Consider the following 17,314-nt stretch of genomic DNA (forward strand, 5'->3'; position numbering starts at 1 on the left):
TCAGTCAACTTAGATGGATGTGAGAGGTATCGAGGGAGACGATAACAGATAAGCAGCATCATCGCAGTACGGATCGAAGAGATGATCAATGAATAACCAAAAGATCGATTGGCGGCTGACGATACGCGAAAGTAGCAAAAATGTCAGTAGAGTATAGCAATTTGACTAAAGCAAAGAAAACGAGGAGAAGCAAGGTAGAAAGGTCCATGAATAGATTACCATACTACTGTGAGCTTCATACAAGCGTTCCTGAGCATATCTCAATTCATGCAATCAACTAGCTGATGGAACACCATCGCAGTCAGCTATGTCATATTGATCTCAACCTGGATCCTGTTTATGCTCTTTATCACCCTAGGCGAAGTATTGCTGAAACGAAGAGAGATTGGGAGATTTGTGGAACAGTAAGCTGATGGATATTGATGGACCTCGGCTGATCTGTTTCCCTTAGATCGATATTGTACAACTCCCTACTCTTTTTAACGCTTATATCGTTGGCGACGACTGCTAATCGCTCACCCGGTGTACCGGATCAGTCACTTGCGCCGCCTATTAAGCAGCTGCAAGACCAGGATATTCGATCGGGTCGCTCAGAAAACCAATTAATCCACAAGCATGCAACGGAAGAATATCCTACGGAAGAGGATATCGATGATGAAGATGATAATGTCCCATTGAGATATCTAAGAAATGCACAATGGGTCAATACACGAATTGGAAAAGATAGGCCATCACCCTTACCTTTACCAAACACACGAATGTATCCTCCTCCTACTGGACTAGATAGAACAGAGGTAGAAGGAGAATATGAAAGTGCAACTGATTCAGATTCCGGATCCGAATTTTCACCTTTCCCACTCAGCGCCAAAAGCCCTTTCGTACCCTCCACAGCTGTAGATGCAGGGGAAGATGATGAAGATGTACTTGAAGATCTGCGTTTGACTTCTACCACCGAAGGTGCAGAGGATATGTCAGCTTCATTGTTGAGAAGTGAAAGTCGTGAAGAGATCCGGGGAAGAAGTTTAATGGCAAAGAGTAATAATGGTGAAACTCGATGGTGTAAGAAATGTAATGGTTGGAAACCTGATAGGTGTCATCATTGTAGGCATTGTGAGCAGTGCGTTCTGAAGAGTGAGTCTCAACGGCTCCACTTGGGCCTTTCAGCTAGATATCAGCATTCAAAGGCGTTTCCTGGGATGCATTAGCTGATATCTGTTTATGACACAGTGGATCATCATTGTCCCTGGGTAGGAACATGCGTAGGGTATCATAATTGTACGGCCGTCCGTTCCGCTACAGTTCAAAAATGATTATTATAGCTAATCAAGGATTGCTTTGTACAGACAAACCATTCTTCTTATTCATCAACTACGCTTTGCTTTTGGCAATCTACGCAACTTTCGAAGCGGGATACGAAACATATCGATTCTTCCAAGATCCATCCGGAGCAGTGCCGTATAGAGCGGTCCAGATGGAGGTCAATCAGACGCTAGATACCGCTAGCATAGCTGCCAACGATAACTGGTCTGTAAGTGTTGCATGACCCGTTCCTTTATCTACGAGGCTGATCGAGTTTGATTATACGCAGGACGGCTTGGGCATATCACCAGCGATATTCATGATGTTGACTGTCATGGGGGGATTCATGTCTTTAGCTGTTGGTGGACTGGTAGTTTTCCATTGGTATCTGACATTGTTAGTGCCCGTTATAAGTCTTTTCTCCCTGTCACACCTTTAAAGCTTTTCGATTTTTCTGCGGTCTCTCCTGTCTCTCCTGTCTCTCCTGTCTCTCATCTCTCGTCTCCGTTTATTCCTTTCTACGCCCATACACTATCTTGAAGCTAATCAAATCGTGCCTTCCATACTACTCTAGGAATAATCAAACTACCTTAGAAAACATAACTCATTCCTACCCATCTGCACTTCTCGATGAAATCCCCAAAGGCGCTCAGTGGAAAGCCGATCACCTCCTCACTCGATCGGAGAGAAACAGACTAAAATGGGAAGCTAGGGAGATAAATGTATATGATCTAGGATGGCGTAAGAACACAAAAACCCTGTTTCTCGGCGAAGAGAAGGATATGACATTATTAGGAGTGACCCAAGCCCTGTGGCCTACGGGTCGACCCAGCAGGTGAGTATCTCAGCTTTCTGTTGCTCACCCCTGTGATAACAAAGCTGAGATGTGTTCGATTGTAGATATGATAGGAGATCTGGTCATTTCTTCGCTTACAACCCCCATAAATTCGAGAAATTGAGAGACTTGACGATGGAATTGAGGTATGGGGTTGTACCTGAGGGACAAGACAAGGAGAGAAGTAGTATGGACAGTACAGTTGATGGCGCTGAAGGTGAAGGTGAAGTTGATCATAGGGTACGAGACCAGCATGACGAGGGGTATGAATTGGATCAAGTGGCAGAAAAGGGGTTGCACAAAGGGGCAAGAGAAGAGAGACGAGGAAGGGAAGGAGATGTCAAATGGTTTGAGGTGTAATCCTCTGTCCCATGTGTATGACTGTACCAATAGATATCGATCCTTGTTGTCATGTGTATCGACGCTCTGTACTCGATTGTATATTGCTTCATGAATATGCACTGAGCGGATCTTGTTCACTCTTGTCTGAGTACTGACGGAAAGGGCATGTTATTGTTATCTTTTGTAATCAGACGCCCATGAGCTTGGTTTGCCGCGCGGCTTTGATCCGATCCACGGGTCAGCTGCCCACCGAGATATACTCGAGTATGGGCAGCATGCGATCACCTCAAGGCGCCTTCTGATGGTGCGGGTACTTATATGCATGTACATATCTACAACTCAACTATCTCGTGATGATGCTCGAATGTGATCTACTTTCCTCAACGTGTTTTGTCCTCTTGATCTTCCCGTAAACCAAACGAACGCCCACATTCAAATGAGTCAAACCACGGTCATCCGACATGCTCCTCTCGTGGGATATCCTGAAAACTCGTTATACACCGTCAAAGTCATTGATGGTACCATCGAGAGCATCGACGAAGAACTCAGTGGGAAACATGTGAATGGTTACGATGAATCTACTGTAGAGGTGATTGATTTAGATGGGAAAGAATGGTTAAGTCCAGTGAGTTCAGTTCATCGACTACCTCAACTGTCGTGCCCCATGTCAGGCAGGCTGTTGTGATAATTCTCGTTCTATACTGATGAAAACCTAGAGTATGATAGACTGGCATGTCCACACCAAGCTTGCAGCCTTACATTCCAATAGACTAAATCTTCAATCCTGTCAATCTGCCAAAGAAGTACTGGAAACTGTCAGACTCGCTCTACAAGACCCCAACTACGATCCAAGCTTGGAGAAGAACCTGGTCGGAATCAATATGAGGAATTCCAATTGGCCCGATGAAGATCTGATCACCCTCAAGAGACTGGACGAGTTATCACCTGATAGACCGTTGTTCCTGCTTTATAATGGATATCATTCAATGTGGTGTAATACGCTTGCCCTAAAAGCTGGAGGATACGATCCGAAAGTGCACACGGGACATTTGGAAGAACAGGAGGCATTCGACATGTTCCCTAAGCTTACTACTGCTAGTGAAGAGGTCGTAGATGGATGGATCCTGGGAGAGGCAAAGAAAGCTGCGTGAGTGGATTGGAGCTGGTGTAGGCATGACTGGACATAATTGCGCATCCATTATTAGACCGGGAGCGTGAGCTGACACAGATAGTCTGACCTTACAGCTCAATGGGAGTGACCGAGATTGTTGATCTGGAAATGGAACATAACATCGCCCACTGGCAAAGACGTTACAAATCCGGTCATCATTACCTTCGAATCCACGTAGGAATGTACACACAGCATCTCAACGACGCCATCAAGCTGGGGCTTACCTCAGGCGATGATGTACCTTCCACCGACGGACTCATCAAAGTAGGTCCCTATAAGATAGTTACAGATGGATCACTGGGATCTCAAACTGCGTTCTGCCACGATGCCTATCCAGGTTCTAAAGATAATCACGGTATATACTACTATCCTCCTTCAACACTTAGCGAAATGATCGAAAATGGTTTAAAGCACAATTTCAAATTTGCAATTCATGCGATAGGTGATCAAGCGAATCATCAAACTCTCAAGACCATCTCTGAAGCAAGTTCGAAACTACGTAGTGGATCGACCATCGAACATGCCCAATTATTAGATTTCGACGTGGATTTACCGGTTTTCAAGGAACTGGGTCTGATAGCTTCCATCCAACCTTCTCATCTTGTAGATGATAGAGATCTATGCCACAAGTTCTGGCCTGGAAGGGAACATAGGGCATATGCGTTCAAGTCGATTGTAGATGCTGGTATACCAATCAAATTGGGTAGTGATGCTCCCATAGCGCCGATGAATCCCTGGGAAGCTTTGGCTGTGTGTATAACGAGGGCGGGAGAGAATGATGAAGGGAATCCGTTTGTGAAAGAGGAGATATTGGATGTGGAGACTGCTTGGAAAGCTTCAACGTCGGTAAGTGTAGACTATATTTGTTTGTGATTACATCATCTGCCTGTGACATCTGCTGATGCCATGAGTTGTGGTTCGTAGAACGGCAAATCAGGATTGGAAGTTAGTGAACGAGCAGATCTATGTATCCTGCAGTCCAACCCTTTGAAGCAGGACGCTGCAGGATTGAGAGCGATGAAAGTGAAAGGAACTATGTTAGGCGGTAGATGGACTCACAAGGCTTTTTAGATGGGAGGTGATAAATTGGCTATTCACCCTCCAGTTGTAGACTGCATTTATTACGGATGTTAAGGCGATGTAATCATGATATTATGCATTTCGTATATTGACGTCCGTTGGTACTATGAAGGGTCATTTACTCCCGATGATACATCATCCCGTACGACAGTCTACCTCCATCTATTATGCTGTTTCTACCGGAAGCTGGACTTATTATAGTCTTCATATCAGCTTTCGTCTACTGTCTTCCACCCTATCGCAGAATACCTATCATATAATTCCACCTTTCCCCACCCCACCTCCTACCTCCGCTTCAGCTTTCGCCCTAGCTTCCGCTTTTGCCCTCCTCTCCTCTTCTTTCCTCCTTCTCTCCTCTTTCTTCTGATACTTCTCCATCTTCTTATTCGTTTCCTGCTCCTTCACCTTGTTTTGCACCTGATTTCGTGTAATTTCCAATGGATTGTAATACATCACCCAGAGTCCTCTTTGCTTATCATCATCTTTCCATCGTTTACCTACAACCCCTTCCAGCGCTTCATGAAACATACTAACAATTTCCATCTTCTTGTTTTCGGGTATCGATTCTCCCCTTTTCCTGTTCGCAAACACGATTTGAACTCTATCTCCTTTTTCCAATAAGCTTTTGGCCAATTGAAGTTTGTGTAATAGATCGCCTTGAGCGGATTGCCAAGAAATTTGAACTTCCTTTTCTTCCATTGACATTCTCTTTTTCAGTTTGGCTTTTTCCTCTGAATCTCTCTCTTTATTTCGCTCTTCCAGCTTGTTGATGAGTTTCACTATGGGTATTTCTTTGTCTACGTTGACTAGGACTAATGAATGAGTAGATTGATCGTATGTGCTGAGAATTGAACGGAGTAATTGTGGTTCGAGCAAGTGATTGGTAGATGGGTCGACGAGCTGAACTGTTCTGTAGGGTATCGCCCCATCTTTATATGAGAGAGGGTGGGCTTCTGGAGCGGGAGCACGTAATCCGAAAGAAGAGGATGAAGATGATGCTTGTCGTGTGAAGGAGCAGGTGGGTGGAAGGGATGGTGCTCGGGCGAGTATCACGGGTCTGACACAGGCTATTTTGGCACTTGAGCGCAATGCTGTTGGTATGATTGAGGCCATGGTATTCGTCTGGCCAGAGGGTTTGAGGCTCACAGCTGTTGGTCATGCAGAATTGGAAGATGTGCAAAGAAGAGTAATGTAAAGAAAGTCCTTCGACCTCTCGACTCGTACTTGCATTCGAAGCACCATCAACGCCTCTGAGATCTCGCACTTCTCCTCCCTCTCTTCGCAATGGTGGGACGAAACCGGTGAATTCAAATTACTACATCGTATGAACCCTACGCGTATAGAATACATAAGACAGAAAGTCGCCCTGAGCCCCTCGGGAGGGGAAGAATGGACATTTGAAAACAGGCATTCCGACTTCGAGCGAGAATCAAAGAGGGGGACGGGATTATGGCTAAGTGGGAAAAGATGTTTGGATGTAGGATGTGGTGGTGGACTGTTATCTGAATCATTAGCCAGATTAGGTGGTCAGGTCGTCGGTGTAGATGCGAGCGAATCGAATATCGGGATAGCAACTACCCACGCTCAACAGGATCCATCTTTATCGACCAAGATGCAAAATGGAGAACTGAAATTCGTCCATTCCTCTGCGGAAGTTTTGAGAGATGCAGGTGAAAAGTTCGATGTGGTCTGTGCGATGGAGGTGTTGGAACATGTTGATCAGCCAGGGGAATTTATGAAATGTTTAGGGGAGATGGTAAAGGTGAGTTCCAAACCTCTCGGGTGGCTGTAATGAATCTAAGTCTGATCATTGTATCGTGTATTGCTCAGCCCGGAGGTCATCTCATACTCTCAACGATATCCCGAACACCCTTATCTCAACTTTTAACTCTCACATTGGCAGAAGATGTCTTACGACTAGTCACACCTGGTACGCACACCTATAGGAAATTCGTAAAACCACATGAACTGCGTAGGTTTGTTTATTCAGATATGGGTGGATACGATACATGGTACAGGAATGAGGATGCTAGTGATATAAGGATGGAAGAAGTAGGCGAGACTAGAGGAATAGTGTATGACCCTTTGGCGGGTAAATGGAAATTATGGGGTGGGGTGGAAGGAAGTACGTGGAAAGAAGTTGGGGAAGGGTGTAATTATATGTATTATGCTAGGAAGAGAGCGTAAGTGATGTATACATGTTTTTCAATAGGTAAGATAGCATGACAGTGAACTCAATGATTGGATCTTCGAAACGTATTGCAATATATACTCTGTTTTATACTACTGATTATACACAAACGAAATATCTTCTATCGACCAATGAGGGTATATTTCAAAACGTCTCTAGGATTCAAAGGGATGATAGGTAAATATGTGTGGGGTTTTCTAATCTATTTTCAGAGCAATTGAGGACCGTCTAATTAGTTGGTCGAAGAAGTATGATCAGACTCGGTGATTCTCTTCTCCTGGATCGCAGGTGCAGGGGTATTATCCAATTGTTCAGGTTCTGAAGCTTTCTCTTGACCCGAGTTCTTGGGTACTCTGGCTAACCAATAGATACCCACCGCAGCGAAGACGTTGAAGATTATATAAGCAAACATCAAACCGAAATCTCTCCACCTGTAAAATACGATCTGGCATAAGCAAGCGAGCGAGTGAGGCTTATGTTTACAGATGGTAAGGGTTAACTCACTTGTTATCGTATGATAAACCGAATTGGGCTAAGAAAGTATCTGTAGATTTCATCGCACAGAATGAACATTCATCTGTAGCATTTGGGTCCAAAAGATATCCACCAGCTGCAGATATGTATCCTTCCATGTATTGTCCACATGTGTTTCCGGCCGTAGGAGTGAATTGGAGGTACTCGTTCGCAGCACAGATGACCTCAGTCTTGGCAACGGCGACACTCAACATCCCTTCGACGAGGTATGTGAAAGGTGATACTCTGTTCAAGAATTTTGTAAGCTCATAATTCTTCGGCAAAATTTCGAAGAAGAGGGAAGCTTACCGGTACATGAAGATCCAGAATCGTGGCAAGGAATCTCCTGGTACCAGTACACTACATTTAATAGCTCAGTTAGCTTTTACTACCTACCTGGTTTCTTCCCATTCTCAGGACTTACCCATTGAAGACCAGAACAAGCATGAACAGCAAATTCGCTATATTACCAGCCGTTTCAGCCGTTTCGATACCAGCTACAATCATAGTTGAGAATGTGGAAGTGAAGATCAAGAAAGTTTCGACGAAGAGCCACATGATTGCACCTCGTAAATGGACTGTATCTGTTGGGATGGCATTTCTGTAATATCCAATAGGGTAGTACCAGCAGAAGAAGACGATGATTCCCATGAGGACTAGATTTCAGGGGGGGATCAGTATAATGAATTGGGGTAGAAGAGGGAAGAGAGAAAGATAACTCACAAGCCCAAGGAAGTTCAGCTACGATCTGAGTAGTGATGAAGATCTTCCATGAATACACTTTGGAAGGTCTTTCTCTGACTTCGTATAGACTCCGTTGAGTGACGAAATGAGGCATCATTTGTTGAACCAATTGACCGAAGATGGTGAAGAGCTACGATAATGATCAAATTTAGTATTAGCATACTTTCTCTAGACAAGTGAGTTAGTTGTACATACCATGAACACCGAGAACAATTGATTTTGTAAACCTTGTTGAGAAGTACCAGCTTTGAAGAATGAGAAACCGATGAACAGGGACTGGAAAGTTGAACACGATGACAATCAGCTTCATGACAGGTTAACTTCTCATCGATGACCGATAACTCACACTGGCGATACACAATACAGCTTTCGCCCAGATGTACGAAGGAGTTCTCCAATGTTGTTGCAAAACTCTCGTTAACACCAAGCCGAATTGCTTATTTAGCGGAGCAGCAAATTCGGCATAAGCAGCTTTGTCTTCTTTTGAACTAGTAGTATTTCCATTTGAGTGTTTTTCCGATGATGCGGTAAGTTTGATTCTTTCCAATTCGTTTCTGACTTCTTGACGTTCAGGACTATTCAACCATGCTTTATGCCAATCCACATCGGTATGACTTCCGGGTGCAGCGCCAATAGCAGATAACATCCATTCCGCAGGGTTTTCACCAGGTGGACAAGGTGGTGCACCATTTCGAACGAAATAATCAATGAGGATATGCGATTTTTCTCCGACTTGTCCGTAGTACACGGTCTTACCCCCTCTAGCAAGGAATAATAATCGATCGAATTGCTCGAAGAGGATGGCGGATGGTTGATGGATTGTACATAGGATAGCTTGACCGTGCTCCTGTAATTTCTTGAGCAGTTGGAGGATATTCCATGAGGTTTGGGAATCAAGACCGGAGGTAGGTTCGTCGAGGAAAAGAAGTAGAGCAGGCTTTGCAACTAACTCTACACCGATAGTAAGTCGTTTTCGCTGTTCGACATTGAGACCTGTAAAAGCACAGAGGATTCAGATTAAATTCCCATCTTACAATTGTATAGTGACATGTGTTTGCCGATAGATTTACTCACCAGTACCAGGAACACCAACGACGGCATCTGCATAAGCATCCATTTCCAACAACTTGAGCACTTCCTCTACGTAATCTAACTTTTCCTGCTTGGGTACATGTTTAGGTTGACGAAGGAGGGCACTGAATCTCAGAGCTTCTCGGACCGTGGTAGTTTCAAGATGGAGATCCTGCTGTTGGACATAACCCGTCTTTCTTTGGAAAGAGACATCTCGTTGTTTGCCATCTACCAGCATCTCACCAGTGACTACACCCATAGTCACACGAGTGGCCAAGACGTCCAACAAAGTCGTCTTACCAGCACCTGAAACACCCATCAGAGCGGTGAGAGTACCAGGTTTGACCCATCCGTCAACGTGATCAAGGATTCTTCGCGTTTCACCTTTGATCTTGATATCGTAGACTACATCTTTCCAGGAGAAAATGGCAGTTTGTCGCTGAATCAGCCCTGGTGCGTCGGCTCGATTCGCACCAGTGATCTGCTTAGAGAGATGATTGCCTTTACCATCTGATTGGGACTCTTCATCGTCGGCAGATCGCTTTTTGAGCGATTTGGGTACTTTGCCTCGAGGATAGATCAAAATTTCTCCTTTAGATTTTTGGGCGGTGATCAGTTCTAGTAAATGTCGCAAAGTATTGGTCAGTTCACATTCATCAGACAACCCTGGTTGCGAGAAGTCATATTAACTCACCAGTAGCGGTCATGTAGATAGCTGTGAAGAACAAAAAAAACGCAATTAGGACACCAAAATTTCTCCACTTGTGAGCATGGTAGTATCTGTTCACTCAAATTAGCACTCATTCGACAACTCATGGAGTTAAGATCAACTCACTGATAAGCAGTATTGATATAATCATCACCGTTGACGACCATTGAGCCAGGTTTTGACCCGATCGACGAGCAGACACTTTCCGTTCCAGTAGCGCTTTCGTAGCCCTGTCCGGTGGGCACGACAGCCGAACAAGCGTATTCTCTTCCGTGGAATTCATTAATCATGAGTGACTCGAAGCCGTATGCTATAGGGTCAATGTAATTGATCCATCTAGCCCAGCCTTTCATGTAATCGACGTTGATGGCGAAACCGGTATAGATGACTAATGCCAGGATGAGTACAGCTGCGGGAGCGAGCGCTTGAGTGAGTGTTCGGGATAAAGAGGCGATCGATCGGAAAACCATCGACATGACCATTGTACAGGCGAAACTGATCAACATGAAGAAGAAGAACGGGCCTAAGGAGCGTGTATCAGCATATAGTATGTTCTCGATAGGTGTAAAGGAACTTGCCTGGTTCTCGTCTGAGGTTGGTCATAAAGTAGATGACCAAGTTGAACAAGATAGCATTGGTGATTTTGTATGGCATATCGGTAAGTGCAGATGCGATGGCTTCGGCAGAAGGATGATAGCTATTGAACGGGTGGAAGATCAATCATTGTCATGCATTTGACATATCACATAGAATCGTCAACTCACAAAGCGTATTGAGCATGTTTCTCGACGATACTTCGCTGAGCATACAAGATCAAGATCTATAATCACGAGATTGAGATATGTAAGTCAACTGTACTAAAACATCGCTGAGGGTTCAGACTCACTTCCAAAGCTGAACTGAAGGCGGACATGAGAATAGCGAAGAAGAGCAGAGCCCCACGACTGTAGAAGCTACTGGTATTATCAGCTAAACACGAGAAGAACAAAATATGGAATGGTCAGCTCATCTGAACATGACAATATCCTTGACTGGGAGAACTCTTGGCCAACTTACGAAGATTGTAAAAGATTGAAGAGATGATCAGTGCCATGCAGAAATTTCCAATCAAGGCGGAGAGCGTCAAACTTGGATCTGCCTTGAGACGTTGGAAACCTCTTCGTAGACAGAGCTTGACTTGACCACCATACGAAAGGGTGTATGGGGATTTTGGACGACTAAGTTGTTAAATAATACACCATTGTCAATCTAACTATGATAAGATGAAATGACATGTCAATGCAGACAGCATATGGTACTCACAGATGTTTAGATTGTTGTGCTCTTCTCGATTCCAAAAATTCCTTATATCTTTCCCCATGGACTGGATGTCTCTGCTCGAATTGTTCAATCTCCATCAACAAATTTTGATACTCCTGAGAAGATTTCCAAGCCTTGACGAATTCCTGGGGAGATCTGGGTACTTTATTCTCCCATCCCTGTTTGGGTTTCCTTTCAGAAGCACTCGTAAGTGAAGTGAGGAAATCAGGTGTGGTCTGTTGTTCAGGACATTCGAACCCCATATTCTCGAAGAAAGCCCTTGCCTCGGTGGTCTTACCGAAATAGATCTGTTCACCTTCGTAGAGGACAGATACTTTATCGAAAACGTCGTAAGCTGATTGTGGCGCTTGATAAATCGCAACTACGGATGAGATGTCGAGGTAATCCGCATTGGTCCTTAGAGATCTACAGAATTCTATAGCGTTGGCTGAGTCTAGACCTCGAGTGGAGTTGTCCCAACATTGGAGTGGGGCACCTGCCAATGCCGCTTCGGCGATGGTCACTCGCTTTCGTCTGGTGAACGATCATTAGCATTGACCTCGAGATGATTATGGGGCAATACCATGACTCACTCTCCACCAGATACTCCTCGAACGAAATCGTTACCGACGATCGTATTGACTGTGTGGGAGATACCGAAAATGGACATGATCACATCTCGCATGTTCGTGGCGAACTCTTTTGGTGTGAGACCGTTAGGTGGGTTTCGAGGACAACGTGCTTCAGCAGCGAAGCTAAGCAAAAGAGGATTAGTCTGACTATACTCTTAGCAGGATTGAGATCAGACATACGCTAGGGTGTCTCCAACAGTGAGTTTGGGGAAATGTACGTCGACTTCAGCAGTGTAGATGGCTTCTCCTCGGAATTGCTTGTACATCTGTTTCGGTGTGATACCTATGATCACGAATATAGGTGCTTATCAGCATATGTGACGAGTTGATGCGACAGGAAGCTATGACTGACCTCGATAGTTGAGGTGAGAAGCCTCATCGAGATAGATACCATTCATCTCTCCAGCAATCGTCTTCAACATAGTCGTACAACCACTAGTATCTGAAGTCAGCATATCACCACGATCATCATACCGATGTGTCCGAGGCTCACCTTCCAGGAGGGCCTAACACCACCAACATCTCCCCTGCCTCTAGTACACCATCCATACTCTTGAGGATTTGTACCTTTCTCTTCCTGTTCCCGATGAGATCCCTGACTTCTCCAATCATCGCAAGGGGCAAATTCGATACGGTCTTTTGGTAATCTGCAGACCACAAACGATAGTAGTCAGTGACCCTCTTTCCACTTCGAGAAAAGTATGAGAAAAAGGACATACCGGCATCAGATCCGAAACCATGTACAGCCATATCCTTAAAAGATATACCTGATCTCCTGGTAGTTCCACTAGCCTCTTTGGCTCTCATGAACCCTCTCGTCCATTTCTTTGAGTCGAATTTATCTGAGAACGGATCGAGATCGCTTCCTTCCCTATATTCGAAGGGGTTGATCTCTTCGTCGTCACCCTCGTGAAGGGTATTATCACTATCGTGATGGCCGTGTTGATGGTGGTGATGGTGATTATGATGACTGACTCTAGACATTTGTCTAGCCAGTACTCCGATATGTTGATGGACATGTTCAGATGTGGGAGCAGGTAGGGTATCTTCCTCATGTTCTTCCGTATAATGTGGATGAGATACTACCCTATCTAGACCTGTACCGGCATATTGAGATTGTCGATCGTAGTTCTGGGGTAAACCAGTAGTGGCGAATGCCATATTGAGGTGTAGCTGTAATTGGACACTACCTAGTTATGCTATAAGAGCTGATTCCAATTGAATGTCGATCTGGTTATAGGTAAGACTGATGAGAATAATGATAACTTTGGTCTGTGAGTAGAACGGAGTGTTACAAATGGTTAGAATATCTTCGAGTGGTAGGTAAGAGGGAATGAATGCATAACAATTCGATCAGCTCCATCATCACTTATATACCTATACCGTCCTCATACTCAGAGAGCCAAGGAGCGTCAGCTCAGATAGTCACAGAGTGTTTGGAGCATTCTAGTCACTCTCTGGCGTCCATTGTTGAACGAAAGTTGGAGGAAATATCAAACGAACGAATGCTAAACGGCCGCCGCCATATTGAGGTATGAGGTATGAGGGAACCAAATAATAACAAACAACCAGATCACACGCGATCTCAGCCACGTGGGAGGTAGAAGCTTAATTCTGGTTTAGGAAAAAACGAATTTTACAATATCATGCTGATGTAAAAATGGTATATGGGGCGCCCCCACATACCTTTTCTCTTTGAGTGAGATCTGATAAGACTAATTTAGCGGGCACCGATGACTGCCCATTACTCGTAATATGTAGGTTGCGTCGTTGAGGTGCTTTTAGGTTAGACGCTTGTAAGAGTTGGCCATCGGGCACGGGTCATGATTGCATACATTCAGCTCACCGAAGGCATCAGTTGATGAATACTCTGAATTGGATTGTACATACACACTTTGCTCCCAGCACGGGCCAATGTTTTAATCGGAGGAAAACCCCACCAATGTACATACAAGGAGACCAATGATCCTTATCCGATATGTTCCCAAAATTCTACAGTATCAACCTAAATCAACAAGACATATTTGCCTAACTTATTCATCACCTGATCCCAAGGTTGTTTACCCTGTCCGGAATCTATCAATCTCCATTGCTCATTGAGTAATTCCCTCTGCAAGGGATTTTGAGGATCAGCCAAGCACAAGAGGTTTTAAAGGAAACGCGGTACGCACAGCTACTTCAAGATCTTCACAGTAATCATCACTTAATGCATTGAACAACTCAACCACCTTCTGTCTTTTCGCTGGAAGGGAGAACACTCCAGCGACGAGCAATGGCCAGATCAACATTACGGACATCCTCATTGCTGATGCTTCGGAGATGAGTTCCAAGATGTGATCTATGGACTTCACTATCCGAGGTGTCGAAGTGGGCTGTTCCAGGATCTGAGTAGGACCACAGAGAGTTAGTCCCTGACGAAGGGGAATACTAGGATGGGCAAGGGAAATGAACTCACATCTGCCAGTATGAATACTACTGCCATGTACTTGTAAATGTAATCACCACACTGATCACGGCCATCAGCAAAGAGAACATCAACAGGATTTTTCGGCCAAGAATCGCACTCACAGTCACTCTGACATGCTGAGGTAAAGCATTCAAACTATTACCCCAAATATCCAACTCCAACAATAGACAGTGACTTTCTCTCTCAAAGTGTTGTCCTACATCCCACATCTCTTCGGAATCACCCTTGAGACTAAGACCTAATCGGCGTTTCTGAGAATCAAGTACGGCGATCTGGTACGACCATTGGCTGGGTTAGACTTGCGATTCATCGTATCTCATGAAGCGGAGCGAAGAGATTTTTGGAACTCACCCTAGCTACCAGATCGACCATAGCTCTCGAAATACCAAAAGACCTTTCAACCGATTCCCATTCCCACCTAGTTTGGGATGTCTCGACACTATCAAACCACCATGAATCGTAATTACCCAACATGGAAGGTTCCTTTCCCGTGATAAACGAGGCTGAGTATAAAATCATCAGCATCAGTATACACTTCTTTCTACCCCTTTAGGTCAAATTGAGATTGGCTTACCAAATACATCATGAGTAGCTAGATTCTCTAGTAAATACCTTCTGGTAAAAGTATATTCCGATCCTTGGAGCATCACTTGGGGTCCGCCTTTCTTGGTTATGAGATTAAGTGCGAATTCCAGGTTATCTCGCCATGTGGGGTCTGCGCTTATTACCTGTTGATACGGTTGCGAGATATCAGTACACTGTATTAGATAATAGATATCTCTATGACATCGCGATGCAGATAAGTTTCTAAAATGAAAACGACTTACATCTCTTATACACAGTAAAGTACAAGCCGCCAATATACTGTCCACTATAGTTCAACACATGTCAGCCAGACGATATCTACGGACGGACAGGACAACATGGATATACAGTGAAAAGAACAATATGACTCACCTTGATCAGGAGATCTCTCACTACTAGCAGCCAACGTGATATTACTCAACGCAGCTTTCTTGAATTTCCCACTTATCTCTTTCAACTTCCCTCTCATCCTCTCCCATTGTCCTTTCCCCAGCGTTACAGCTAGCTCGGTATTTTTCAATGAAGATCCAGTCTCATGTATGAAATGGGCTATTCCAGTTGACAGCATCGACATCCTTATCGCGGCAGACGCAGCAGAGTTGGTATCCAACAATTTGACCGGTGTACATAATGCCAACAAAGGATTCGGACCGATATTCCCCATGGTGATGAGGATTCGAGAGGCGGTATTGCAATAGTGGTGAAATAACATTCGAGCGGTTGGTGAAGGGAATGCGTTAGATAAGACGTCGATCACCCCCGCTGTGAGAGTGTTATTGGATAGGTTACGATGTCGATGAGATGGACCGAATTCGAATAGTGCTTCGTCAAGTGCGTAGGCTCTGGTATGGGAGTATCAGAGAAGTCGTTAGCGCTATCACTGATGTACATAAGGTGTATTTGCTGAATATACCGCAGAACCAACTGGATGATGGGAGATATAGAATCGCACACTCACTGTAATATACTCTCGACCATCTGTAATCTAGGATGTAACATCTGCATCTGGGGCGTTAAACTTCTCTTCCCATCGTCACTTTGGGAACCACCACTGCCATTTCCGTTATTTCCATTGTTGTTCACTTTGATCAACCTCCTATTTAATAAGAGCGATTTACTGAAATTCTCAAAATGCGGTAACGTATGTTGGGGTTGTTGCTGTTGCTGCTGGTAGTTCTGATGTTGACTATGGGATTGGGATTGGCCTTGGCTTTGGCCTTGGCTTTGATAATGAGTAGAACTCCTCGGAGCTGATATACCACCATTACTTGTATTTGTATTACTCTGATAATCTTGTTGAGGTCTTGTCAGGTCATTGGTAAAGATCGTTGCATTGCTAGGAGAGGTGTTAAAGATGTTGTTTTGGGCTGAAGAAGATGGACCATTCGCTTGAGGAGGAGGAGGAGCAACAGGTTGAGAAGGTGGTGTGATATGTGGGAAGGGGATGAAATCGTTTAGGAATGAGAAATCTGGTGTTGACGTCTGCAGATAATGGTCATCAGTAACAACCCCACACAGGATAAAAGTAAAAGGAGTTGATCAAGTTTCCCTTTGCCCTGGCAGAGCTGAGAATCGGAGTGGTATATTCAAGTGAACAGGGGAAAAGAGTATACATCTTTACTCACAAGGTTCAATATATCCATAGGACTCGGTCCACCCAGTCTACTATGATCAGTAGGCGACGGATCTACTTTACTCCCATCATCACCTATCAAGCTCATACTCTTAGGTGATCTACCATTACCATATCCATCAGCATTCTGTACTGGTTGTCTTCTTGGACTATCTCTATCATGTCCAATTCTTGTCGAACTTGATTCTCCCCTTGTTTGAGTATGAGATTCATCATCTCTTCTAACCCTCTTCTGACCTATGGTCATACCCATACCATCCGATTCATCTTCCTCCTGTCTCACACTCGTACTTCTCCTTCCACCTCTCGAATTAGAATTGGATCCAGCCACCGAAGTGGATTTACGTTTCTTGTTTTCGGCTGAGGGTGGTGGGTACTCGCATTTCCTCTGAGAAGCTACGCACCGTAGGCAAGCTGGGATGGTCTCATCGCATTTCACTTTATGAGATCGACAGGATAGACAGCCAGTAGTAGAGCGGGTGTATTTCACTTTTTGTTTGGAAGACGGGTCGGATATCTAGTTGAGGATATCAGTTTACCGCACGATACTATGGGATTAGATTAAGAAGAGTACACTCACAACTTGATCAATTATACTTCTAGCTCTATTCGCATCTACTATCTTCCCTATATCCGAGTAATATTCCTGAGTATCCTCTCACTAGCTGTATACGGCCCACTCACTAGCCTGACGAGATATCTCTGCGTAATCGAGATGTAAAGACATCCTTTAAGCCAATCTT

General features: G+C 44.4%; 6 protein-coding genes across 6 annotated transcripts; 3 read left to right on the plus strand and 3 right to left on the minus strand.

The window, feature by feature from the left end:
- Positions 1-140: 140 nt before the first annotated feature.
- V865_005968 (uncharacterized protein) lies at positions 141-2,494 on the plus strand (the record flags this gene model as incomplete). The annotated part of the gene is made up of 8 exons (XM_066229731.1): positions 141-228; positions 302-404; positions 452-1,131; positions 1,228-1,275; positions 1,344-1,528; positions 1,589-1,695; positions 1,874-2,134; positions 2,200-2,494. 8 exons carry the CDS (start codon positions 141-143, stop codon positions 2,492-2,494), a joined length of 1,767 nt encoding a protein of 588 aa, XP_066085828.1.
- Positions 2,495-2,912: 418 nt separating this feature from the next.
- On the plus strand, positions 2,913-4,718 carry V865_005969 (uncharacterized protein; the record flags this gene model as incomplete). Its single annotated transcript, XM_066229732.1, has 4 exons — positions 2,913-3,101; positions 3,193-3,623; positions 3,722-4,493; positions 4,572-4,718. 4 exons carry the CDS (start codon positions 2,913-2,915, stop codon positions 4,716-4,718), a joined length of 1,539 nt encoding a protein of 512 aa, XP_066085829.1.
- A 261-nt stretch (positions 4,719-4,979) lies between these two features.
- V865_005970 (uncharacterized protein) lies at positions 4,980-5,840 on the minus strand (the record flags this gene model as incomplete). Its single annotated transcript, XM_066229733.1, has 1 exon — positions 4,980-5,840. The coding sequence occupies one exon, from the start codon at positions 5,838-5,840 to the stop codon at positions 4,980-4,982; it is 861 nt and encodes a 286-aa protein (XP_066085830.1).
- A 211-nt stretch (positions 5,841-6,051) lies between these two features.
- On the plus strand, positions 6,052-6,914 carry V865_005971 (3-demethylubiquinone-9 3-O-methyltransferase; the record flags this gene model as incomplete). The annotated part of the gene is made up of 2 exons (XM_066229734.1): positions 6,052-6,489; positions 6,558-6,914. The coding sequence occupies 2 exons, from the start codon at positions 6,052-6,054 to the stop codon at positions 6,912-6,914; spliced, it is 795 nt and encodes a 264-aa protein (XP_066085831.1).
- A 236-nt stretch (positions 6,915-7,150) lies between these two features.
- Positions 7,151-13,047, minus strand: V865_005972 (uncharacterized protein; the record flags this gene model as incomplete). The annotated part of the gene is made up of 20 exons (XM_066229735.1): positions 7,151-7,349; positions 7,423-7,677; positions 7,741-7,791; positions 7,856-8,087; positions 8,155-8,305; positions 8,371-8,451; positions 8,522-9,168; positions 9,250-9,864; positions 9,941-10,026; positions 10,082-10,478; positions 10,534-10,652; positions 10,720-10,775; positions 10,842-10,924; positions 11,012-11,172; positions 11,258-11,788; positions 11,848-12,009; positions 12,067-12,169; positions 12,239-12,321; positions 12,380-12,533; positions 12,606-13,047. The coding sequence occupies 20 exons, from the start codon at positions 13,045-13,047 to the stop codon at positions 7,151-7,153; spliced, it is 4,608 nt and encodes a 1,535-aa protein (XP_066085832.1).
- An 844-nt stretch (positions 13,048-13,891) lies between these two features.
- On the minus strand, positions 13,892-17,298 carry V865_005973 (uncharacterized protein; the record flags this gene model as incomplete). The annotated part of the gene is made up of 12 exons (XM_066229736.1): positions 13,892-13,996; positions 14,058-14,270; positions 14,342-14,392; positions 14,455-14,625; positions 14,705-14,856; positions 14,928-15,081; positions 15,181-15,224; positions 15,311-15,780; positions 15,897-16,420; positions 16,564-17,088; positions 17,152-17,198; positions 17,256-17,298. 12 exons carry the CDS (start codon positions 17,296-17,298, stop codon positions 13,892-13,894), a joined length of 2,499 nt encoding a protein of 832 aa, XP_066085833.1.
- Between the last annotated feature and the right edge of the window lie 16 nt (positions 17,299-17,314).

The sequence above is a fragment of the Kwoniella europaea genome, chromosome 1 (genome assembly GCF_036810445.1).
Source record: "Kwoniella europaea PYCC6329 chromosome 1, complete sequence".
Lineage (NCBI taxonomy): Eukaryota > Fungi > Basidiomycota > Tremellomycetes > Tremellales > Cryptococcaceae > Kwoniella > Kwoniella europaea.